Below are 10,570 nucleotides of genomic sequence, written 5' to 3'. Positions count from 1 at the left end.
AGACATACCCAATTCCAGCAACCGTTCTTTTGTCGCTTACAGAGGTGATGGGGACACTGTTGGAAGACCTGATAGGACCCAGCTGTGGACAGGTCATTGTGGAGAAAACCATTCTGGGCGGTCATTAAGAGTTGACACTTGAGTTGAAGAAAGATAATTCATATGAAGAGTCCTTTCAGAAGTCCGTAGTGTTGGGAAAAGTGGAAGAGAAGAGGATGACCAGAAACAAGATGGCTAGACTCAGTGCTGGTGAAGGCACTCTTGGAGGACCTGAAGGAACAATTTAGGGACAGGTTACCAAGTAGAACATCTCTGTACCAATAAAGGAGAATATCTGTAGTTTAGGGTTGAATTGTGGCGTCCTTGGTGCTCTCTGAGTTTAGTTGTTTTCTTGCAGACCTTTCATGACCCAACTAGGGAACATCATCAGTGCTAGAAGGGAATGGGGTTTGCAGAGTGGAGGAAGAGGACTGTGGGGTTTTTAGTGTTCTCTGAGCTTGGTTTGTTTTCTTGCAGATGTTTCATTACCCAACTATCATCGTCAATGCTAGAAAGGAATGGGGTTTGCGGAGAGGAGGAGGAGAACTGTGTGGCCCTTGGTGCTCTCTGAACCTGGTTGTTTTCTTGAAGACATTTCATGAGCCCAAACTAAGTAACATCATCAGGATTAGTCATCGGTTTCTCAGAGAAGACCAAAGTTCTCTCAGAAAATCTATGTAGTTGCTAAGAACTGACATTGCCTTCACGGCACGTCAGTCAGTCAACCAACCAATGTGAAGACTCACCTCCTTTTAGAAGTCCGTAATGTTGAGAAAGGTGGAAGGAAAGAGAAGAACAAGTTTACCAAGGTGGAGGTCAGTTAAAAGTGGTGGCGGAGGCACCACCAGAAGACCTGAAGGACCAGGTTGGGGACAGACCATCATGAGGAAAATCTATGCGGTCACCAAGAGTCAACTATGACTTCACAGTTGATGGGACATCATCAAGGGTGACAGTATATAAGAGCACGTAGTGGTTGCGGGGGGGACATCATTGGGACACCTGAAGGACCAGGATGGGCACATATCATTCTAAAGGTTGCTAAGAGTGAAGAGGGACTTGATAGCAATGTCAAGACCAAGATGTCCACAATGTTGGGAAAAGTAGAACGGAAGAGAAAAATAAGAGGCTGACCGACATGGAAGGACTCAGTTACAGTGGCCCTCTTGGAAGACCTAAAGGACCAGGTTGTTGACAGATTTGTCTTGAAGAAAATCTATCTATGCTAAGAGTCAGTGGCAGAAAATAATCAATACGAAGACCCAGCTCTCTGGAGAAGGCTATAAGATGTATGGAAGAAAAGGGAAGAGGATGACCAGCAGTGAGGTGGAAGGACCCAGTTATGGTGGTGATGGAGACACCACTGGAAGACCTGAAGGACCAGGCTGGGCACAGATCTTCCTGGAGGTCAATTCATGTGGTTGCTAAGAGTCAAGAGTGGAGTGACGATGGTAATATTTTGGGGAGAGAAGCAGATCTGACAAAATAACAGAATAATGTGGGACCTTGGAGGTCTTCTAGTCCAACCCCTTGCTCAGGCAGAAGACCCTACGCCAGTGATGGCAAACCTTTTAGAGACCGAGTGCCCAAACTGCAACCCAAACCCACTTACGTATCATCGGGTGCCGGGTGGGTGTGGCCAATTTTGTGGGCGTGGCCCATAGGGTGGGCGTGGCTGCAGTGGTAACGGCAGACTGGGTGGGACTAAAATGTTCAAGCTATCAATTCCAACTTTGCGAGAACTTTTTTTTCCCCGTGAGAAGTTGAAATTGATTGATTGAACCTTTTTTTTGTACACGGCAGAGGCCTAAAGCGAAAAGGTTTTATAAAACCCAGCTGAAGGCCTAGGACTGGGGCAATGGCACGCGTGCCCACAGAGAGGGCTCTTGAGTGCCACCTGTGGCACCCGTGCCATAGGTTCACCACCATGGCCCCACACCATTTCAGACAAATAGTTGTCCAGTCTCTTCTTAAAAACCTCCAGTGATGGAGCACCCACAACGTCTGGAGGGAAGCCATTCTACTGATTAATAATCAAGAAATTCCTCCTTATTTCCAGAATGGATTTCTCATTAATGAGCTTCCACCCATGACTTCTTGCCCTGCCCTCAGGTGTTTTGGAGAACAGGGGAGAACAAAATAACAGTTGGAAGGGACCTTGGAGGTCTTCTAGTCCAACCCCCTGCTCAATCAGGAGACCCTGTAACATTTGAAACAAATGGATGTCCAGTTTCTTCTTACAAACCTCCAGTGATGGCGCACCCACAACGTCTGGAGGCAAGCTGTTCTTTCTGATGACACCCTCGTCTACCAACCCATAATTTCCAGTTTATGTCTCCATCAGAGATGGAATGGCATCCCATGTCTATCCCGAAAAGGGAAGATGAAGCTAGAAGAAACGGGAAACTCTGGAGCTTAGGAGAAAAGAAGCAAGACCACCCGTGTAAGTTCCAATGAAGCTGATTTATTAGTCTGTCCAGTGTGCAGAAATCCAGTCAACTAATCATGGTAAGTAGAGTTTTGGAGCTAGATAAGGATTAATGGACTACAAAGGCTGGACATCAGCATTGAGGTTGCCCTTAGGGGGCCAGGTGGGCATGGCCAGGGTGGGCGTGGCCTACTGGGTGGGTGTGGATAGAGTGCGTATGGCCTACTGGGTGGACGTGGCCAGCTCTACGCATCAAGGGTGACTATGGGGGCCTGGGCAGGAGTGGGACAGATCTGGGGGTCTCTGGCAGAAGGAGGGTCTCTGGGCCAGGGCCAAGGCAGTGGGGGCTGTTCCCTCACTGTTTCCAGGATGGCTTCGCGGGCCGCATGAAACCACTTCGCGGGCCGGATCCGGCCCCCGGGCCTTGTGTTTGACATGTCTGACTTAGAGCATTTCTGTTTACATAGCAAATCTAGGAGAAATCCTCTCTTCACTTGGCCCCCAGGCTGAGCCCTTCCTTCTATAACGTCTCCCAATGGCGGCGGCGGCGCGTTGTAACTGCTGCTTTGACCTTGGAGTCGTTCCTTTCTCAGCTGTAACAGAAGCATCTTCCTCGCCATGTTCCTCGCTGCAAAGAGTTAGCAAGATCAGTGGGAAGGGTTTGCTGAGTTGGAAAGAAAACAGCAAGAATGGCGGGCTTTTAATCCTGTTCACCCGTCCATTCTCTCCCCGTTAGGTAGCTTTCTTCGCCCTTGGGTGCCCGGTGTCACCGTCAAACCTTCATCATTATGGACATCAACTCCCATAATGAGGTTCATCTCTTGTGGGTTGGTTTCCCTGACCCTGTGTGTAGCAGCAGCCAAAAAAGGCTAATACACTCCAGGGGTGTAGAAACGGAGGCACAGAATCAAAGTCACGCGAAGTATTAGTACTGCTTTATGAAACCCTAGTGAGGGCACAGCTGGGATACTGCAGCCAATTTTGGTCACCATATCACAAAGAAGACGTTGAGAGGTTGGAAAGAAATGCAGAGAAGAGCAACTAAGATGATCAGAAGCCAGGAGACTAAAACATACGAAGAACGGCTGCGGGATTTGGGTTTGGCTAGTCTAAAGAAAAGGATGCGGTGGCTCAGTGGGTTAGGACGCTGAGCTTGTCGATCAGAAGGTCGGCAGTTTGGCGGGTCAAATCCCGAGTGCCGCGTAGCAGAGCGAGCGCCTGTTACTCATCCCAGCTTCTGCCAACCTAGCAGTTCGAAAGCACGTAAAAATGCAAGTAGAAAAATCCGGTGGGAAGGTAACAGCGTTCCTTGCGCCTTTGGCGTCTAGTTGTGCCGGCCACATGACCACGGAGACATCCTCGGACAAGCGCTGGCTCTTCGGCTTTGAAACGGAGATGAGCACCGGCCCCTAGAGTCGGAAACGACTAGCACGACTAGACCTTTTCAGTCTAAAGAAAAGAAGAAATAGGGGAGACATGATAGCAGCATTCCAGTATCTGAGGGGCTGCCACAAGGAAGAGGAGGGGGTCACGCTATTCACCAAATCACCAGAAAGAAGGCTAAAAACAATGGATGGAAACTGATCAGAGAGAGAAGCAACCTGGAATTGAGGAGAAACTTCCTGACAGTGAGGACAATCAACCAGTGGAACAGCTTGCCACCAGAGGTTGTGGGCGCTCCATCACTGGAGATTTTCAAGAACAGACTAGATAGTCACTTGTCTGAGATGGTCTAGGTTCTCCTGCTTAAGCGGGGGGCTGGACTAGAAGACCTCCACGGTCCCTTCCAGCTCTATTCTAGTCTAATCTCCCCATCACAAGACCCATCACCAACTTCTCACTGACTCAGCCCCACCGATAATTCACACCCTCCGAGGACCCCCACCTGCAGTTAAAAAAAACCTCCATCACAAGACCCTCACTCGACACACCCACACCTGAAGCCCTTATAAGTAGAAGAGAACTCACATCCCTTCAACTCTGCTGAAGATGTTACCTAGCCTGGTAACGAAAGGTTTGGAAAGCAACCCCCCAGGCTTGGAGAACAAACCTTCGCCCTGATCCTATATCCGAGGTACAGATATTTGCCGCTATTGCAAACTCCCATAATCCCCAGCCAGCCGTAAAGCCCAAGAAGGTCCCCATTGAGGAAAGGCTGCTATACATACCCTTTTCAAATTTCATGGGATCTTCTAAGAAAGAGCCCTCAGAGAAGGAAGAAGGTCAAGTGATCCTAACACAGTTTTTCTCAACCTCGGCCACTTTAAGATGTGTGGACTTCGAAACGCTGGCTGGGGAATTCTGGGAGTTGTAGTCCATGCGTCTTAAAATGGCTGAAGTTGAGAAATGCTATCCCGTTGACTTTCCCCCACATGATCTAATCCAGGGGTGTCAAACTCAATTTCATTGAGGGCCGCATCAGCATTGCGGTTGCCCTCAGGGGGCCGGGTGGGTATGGCCAGGGTGGGTGTGGCCTACTGGCTGGGCGTGGCTAGAGTGCGTGTGGCCTACTGGGTGGGCGTGGCCAGCTCTACATCGTTGGCATCAAGGGTGCCTATGGGGTCTTGGGCAGGAGTGGGACAGATCTGAGGGTCTCTGGCAGAAGGAGGGTCTCTGGGCCAGGGCCAAGGCAGTGGGGGCCGTTCCCTCACTGTTTCCAGGATGGCTTCGCGGGCCGCGTGAAACCACTTCACGGGCCGGATCCGGCCCCCGGGCCTTGTGTTTGACATGTCTGATCTAATCTCTACCAAGATCAATCAATTAAAGCTGGAAAGGAGGACTCCCTAGGCGTGCCTGGCTGAGGAATTCTGGGAGTTGAAGTCCACAAGTCATAAAAGGGCCATGTTTGAAGACCCCTGCCCTATAACATTTCAGACAAGTAACTCTCCAGTCTTTTCTTAAAGTTGCGGGGAGCACCCACAACTTACGAAGGCAAACGGTTCCACTGCTTAATTGTTCTCACCGTTAGGAAGTTTCTCCTTAGGCTGCTTCTCTCCTTGATTAGTTCCCATCTGTTGCTTCTTCTCCTGCACTCTGGTGCTTTGGAAAATAAATTGATCCCCCCTTCGTGGTGGCAGCCCCTAAGATACTGGAACACTACTATCATGTTCCCCCTAGTCCTTCTTTTCTCTAGACTGGCCAAACCCAAATCCTGCAACCGTTCTTCATGTGTTTTAGTCTCCAGGCCTTGGATCATCTTAGTTGCTCTCCTCTGAACTTTTTTCCAAAATCTCAACATCTTTTTTGTAATGTGGTGGCCCAGACTGGATGCTGTATTCCAGGTGTGGCCTTACTAAGGCTTTACAAAGTGGTACTCACCGTTTACATGATTGTAGCTAGAATCAGAATGTAACGGCCATTGTGCCAATTTCATAAAGACATAACTGGCTGATGATATCACATGTCCTATGACGTCATTGCCCATCCTGTAGACCAGGGGTAGGCAACCTTGTCTCTTTTATGACTGGTGGACTTCAACTCCCAGAATTCCTGAATTCTGGGAGTTGAGGTCCACCAGTCATGAAGGGGCCATAGTTCCCCCATGCTGGCTCAGGAATTCTGGGAGTTGAAGTCCACAAGTCATGAGGGGGCCATAGTTCCCCCATGCTGGCTCAGGAATTCTGGGAGTTGAAGTCCACAAGTCATGAGGGGGTCATAGTTTCCCCCATGCTGGCTCAGGAATTCTGGGAGTTGAAGTCCACGAGTCATGAGGGGGCCATAGTTCCCCCATGCTGGCTCAGGAATTCTGGGAGTTGAAGTCCGCGAGTCATGAAGGGGCCATAGTTTCCCCCATGCTGGCTCAGGAATTCTGTGAGTTGAAGTCCACAAGTCATGAAGGGGCCATAGTTTCCCCCATGCTGGCTCAGGAATTCTGGGAGTTGAAGTCCACAAGTCATGAGGGGGCCATAGTTCCCCCATGCTGGCTCAGGAATTCTGGGAGTTGAAGTCCACAAGTCATGAGGGGGTCATAGTTTCCCCCATGCTGGCTCAGGAATTCTGGGAGTTGAAGTCCACAAGTCATGAGGGGGCCATAGTTCCCCCATGCTGGCTCAGGAATTCTGGGAGTTGAAGTCCACAAGTCATGAGGGGGTCATAGTTTCCCCCATGCTGGCTCAGGAATTCTGGGAGTTGAAGTCCACAAGTCATGAGGGGGCCATAGTTCCTCCATGCTGGCTCAGGAATTCTGTGAGTTGAAGTCCACAAGTCATGAAGGGGCCATAGTTTCCCCCATGCTGGCTCAGGAATTCTGTGAGTTGAAGTCCACGAGTCATGAGGGGAACATAGTTCCCCCTTGCTGGCTCTGGAATTCTGGGAGTTGAAGTCCGCGAGTCATGAGGGGGCCATAGTTCCCCCATGCTGGCTCCGGAATTCTGTGAGTTGAAGTCCACAAGTCATGAAGGGGCCATAGTTTCCCCCATGCTGGCTCAGGAATTCTGGGAGTTGAAGTCCACGAGTCATGAGGGGGCCATAGTTTCCCCCATGCTGGCTCAGAAATTCTGGGAGTTGAAGTCCACGAATCATAAAAGAGAGCCAACGTTGCCTACCCCTGTGTAGACAGACAATGTTCCTGGGGTCCTTTCTCACTGACGTCTAATGCTTAAGCCTCCATCTCTGAGGACCTCAAGGAGATACTCACCGTATTCCAGCTCTTTCTGGGTTATTCTGGGTTTCAGGGTTCCAACAAGCTTCTTTTGCCGGTTGAGATATATAAGATGAGAAGTGAAAATCGGCAGGAAAAGAACCCACATCTGCATCTTCAGTTCCCCAAGATTCCCTGCAGGAAGAAGAGAATACAGATCTAGGAGTGCAGGGTTCAAGAAGTCATGGCCCAGAGTTTTACTACAGGTGGTCTTTGACTTACGACCACAGCTGAGCCCAAAACTTATGTTGCTCCAAGCCCCAAGACTTACAGTCGGACGAGGAGACCGGCCTCTCTACTCGCACTCAGGCTGAGACACGGCTGTGCTGGGAGCCTGAGTTGGACAGCGATGAAGCACAGCTGGGAAATATTCAGGATGCACAAATGTGCCGGCAAGAGAAGCGAGTAGGACAGAGGGATGCAGTGGGGCGGCTCCAAAGGCAAAGGAGAAGGTGTTAGGAAGCCACGCCTGGGCTGAATTATAAAAGGGAAGGTGTGGGAGGTGCTGGTTGCTGAAGGCAGCCGTTCGTGTGGAGGATCGAGTTTCTGTGGACTGTGTTTGTTCGCCTTGGATGTTGACTCAGCTCTGTGAGAATAAAAAGGATTGTTTTTTCCTTGCGGTTCCTGCCTGTTTCTTGGAAGAGGGGTTTCTCCTTGTGAGCGTAACCAGGACTCACGTAGGTTGGGACAGAAGAGGATGCTCCAACAATCGCAAGTGTGAAAAACAGTCCTAAGTCATTTTTTCCAGTGCTGTTGTAACTTTCAACAGTCACTAGGCAAACTGTTGTTAAGTCAAGGACTGCCTGTATTGGTGAACTGTCAACACTGCTAACATCGAATGTTACTGCTTGACAAGAGATGAAGAAGTAGCCATTTCATATGTTAAACATCTGTATTGCTTTAAGAGATTTAGTTTAAAGTTGGGAGCGGGGAAGAAGAGAATTGCACCTTCAAGACCATCTCTAACTAAAGAAGATAAGACCTTGGCGCAGGGGTCGGCAACCTGAAAAAGCAAAAGAGCCACTGGGAACCGGTTCCATGACACATAAAAGAAAGTGGGAGCCGCGCGCGTGCATCCACGCACATGCATGCGCATAAAACAATGTTTTGCGCATGCAAAAAATGTTTTTTGCGCATGCGCGTGCATGGATACACACACGCGGTTCCACTTTGTTTTATGTGGACGCACCTGCACGCCAGCGGCGACGGGTCTCCGTGGTGACGGGCGCTGGGTTGCGGTGCCGCCTTCAGCCCGGGCGGCGCCGGAGCCACCCCGGGGACCTCCAAACTGCCGCCCGAACACCCGTTTGGAGACCTGGCACCAGCAGGTCTCCAAACCGCACCTCCGCCCGAACACCAGCAGGTCTTGACACGGGTGTTCGGGCGGAGCTGCGTGCACAGCTCTCCAAACCTTTAGAGAGGTGCGCGCGCAGCTCCGCCCGAACAGCAGTTTGGAGACCTGCTGGTGCCGGTTTAGAAAGCTGCCACGGGTCGCAGCAGCTTTCTAAACCGGCACCAGCAGGTCTCCAAACCGCACCTCCGCCTGAACACCAGCAGGTCTCCAAACGGGTGTTCGGGCGGAGCTGCGCGCGCAGCTCTCCAAACCTTTGGAGTGGTGCACGCGCACCTCCTCCCGTTCGGAGTGGTGTGCACGCACCACCGCCCGTTCGGAGAGGTGCACATGCACCGGGCGCCTGGGATCCGCAGGAGACGGCTCAAAGAGCCGCATGCGGCTCCGGAGCCGCGGGTTGCCGACCCGTGCCTTGGCGGGTTTCCTAACGGAAGGGAAACTGATTCTTTAAATTAATTGGAGAATATGATTAATGACAAAATTAGGTGGAGAATTGTGTTTTAATATATTGTGCAAGGGGCGGAGATTTCAGATTCCAGCTTCGAGCAAGCATTTGCCGGTGTATTAGGCTGAATAAAGGACTTTTAAGGTAAACAAGGCCTCAGAGTCGCTTGAAAAGCCCATACATCAGAAACGTGACACCCTGAGTGGCTTTACAAATTTGATTATTAAAAATAACTAAACTCAAACACAGAGTTCCCCAGTCTTTTTGGCTTTACATGTTGTGATTCTGTGCCAGCCTGTGATCCCGGCAGCTGAGTCCGGGGAATCAGAGGAGGAGGAAGAGGAGGAAGAGGAGGGGCCTGGGGAGCCATCAGAGTCGGAGGAAGGCTGTGATGAGCTACAGGACTTACAAAGTGAGGAAGAACCTGGCCCTTCCACTTGTGCTCAGGGTGAGAACCAGCTGCCCTGGGAAGCTGAATCAGACTTTGAGGACGCACAGCTGGAGGATATTATAGACGCTCAGAAACGTAGACAGGTTACAAGAGCAGGACAGAGGGAGGCAATGGGGCGACTCCATGGGAGGAGGAGAAGGCATTGAGAAGCCACGCCTTGGGGGTGCATAACAAAAAGGGAAGGTGTGGGTGGTGCTGGTTGCTGAAGGCAACTTTCAAGAGATCATGTTTTGGTTTGCTTTGTCGGTAAACTCTTTCCTGTTTGACTCGTGCTCCGTTTTGTTTTGAAAAATTCTCCATTGGAAAACGTGATCTGTTGCTTTTGCTTTTGGGACAATTTAGCAGGTCTGTAACTCAAATAAAAGGGGTTGGTTTTTCCAGCCTACTTGTTAAAAGAGGGCTTTGTCTTTGTGAAGTAACAAAGACGTACGTAGGCTGGGACAGAACATTAAGGACCAGCTAGGGGAAGGCAGAGGGGGGAGGGTTCAGCTGCTCAGGCAATCCACGGCCCGGTTCCAAACGGCTCAAGGCCCAGTCGAATCCTATGCGATGACCTCCAGTATGATCTGAACCAGTGTGTCTCAACCTTGACACCTTCAACGCCCAGAAGCTTCAATTGGTTTGAAGTGCAACGACCTGCACGATTTTGTACAAGTCTAGATTTGCACATGTATTGCTTCTCCTGCAGAGAGCTGCGTTGGCTGGTGATTTCCTTCTGGATCCAATTCGAGACGCTGGTTGTCCCCTTCAAAGACCTAAATGGCTACAGGCCTGGTTATGTGAACCCTCTTTTTCCCCAGTTACACTTTAATGACTTGAGACAGTAGGCAATTTACCTACCGTGCAAATAGACCGGTGGATGATGCTGTCAATATGGCAGCTGAAGGACCTGATGATGCAGTTCTATAGAGCGGGGGTCCCCAAGCCCTGGTCTGCGGACCGGTACTGGGCCACAGCATGCCAGCAACCGGTCTGCACAAACAAACAAAGCGCCATCTGTGGGATGCAGGCAGCACACAAAATCACGCACCCTCCGGTCCTTGGAAAAACCTCTCTCCACGGAACCGGTCCTTGGTGCCCAAAAGGTTGGGGACCTCTGCCATAGTTCAGGGGTCCCCAACCTCCCAGTCTGCGAACCAGTACTGGGCTGCTGCATGCCAGCAACTGGTTCACCCAAACAAGCAAAGCCCCATCCACGGGATGCATGCAGCACACAA

General features: G+C 50.6%; 1 protein-coding gene across 1 annotated transcript; it reads right to left on the bottom strand.

Annotated features, from left to right (window-relative positions):
• Positions 1-2,702: 2,702 nt before the first annotated feature.
• Positions 2,703-10,205, bottom strand: LOC308665571 (uncharacterized protein). Its single transcript, XM_081323635.1, has 3 exons — positions 10,194-10,205; positions 7,104-7,241; positions 2,703-3,095 (listed from the first exon to the last, which is right to left on the bottom strand). The coding sequence occupies exons 2-3, from the start codon at positions 7,219-7,221 to the stop codon at positions 2,713-2,715; spliced, it is 501 nt and encodes a 166-aa protein (XP_081179761.1). The 5' UTR covers positions 7,222-7,241; positions 10,194-10,205; the 3' UTR covers positions 2,703-2,712.
• Positions 10,206-10,570: the final 365 nt, after the last annotated feature.

The sequence above is a fragment of the Vipera berus genome, assembly GCF_964194415.1.
Source record: "Vipera berus genome assembly, chromosome: 3".
NCBI classification, from domain to species: Eukaryota; Metazoa; Chordata; class Lepidosauria; order Squamata; family Viperidae; genus Vipera; species Vipera berus.
The sequence above is the reverse complement of the archived record's forward strand: the minus strand, read 5'-3'. Positions and strand labels throughout refer to the sequence as shown.

Bases quoted from the DNA above. Each gene is read 5' to 3' on its own strand.
- LOC308665571 (XM_081323635.1), bottom strand. From the start codon at position 7,221: ATGCAGATGTGGGTTCTTTTCCTGCCGATTTTCACTTCTCATCTTATA. The intron at 3,096-7,103 runs GTGAGTATCTCC...AACTCTTTGCAG, and splicing joins CCAGAAAGAGCTGGAATACG to CGAGGAACATGGCGAGGAAG.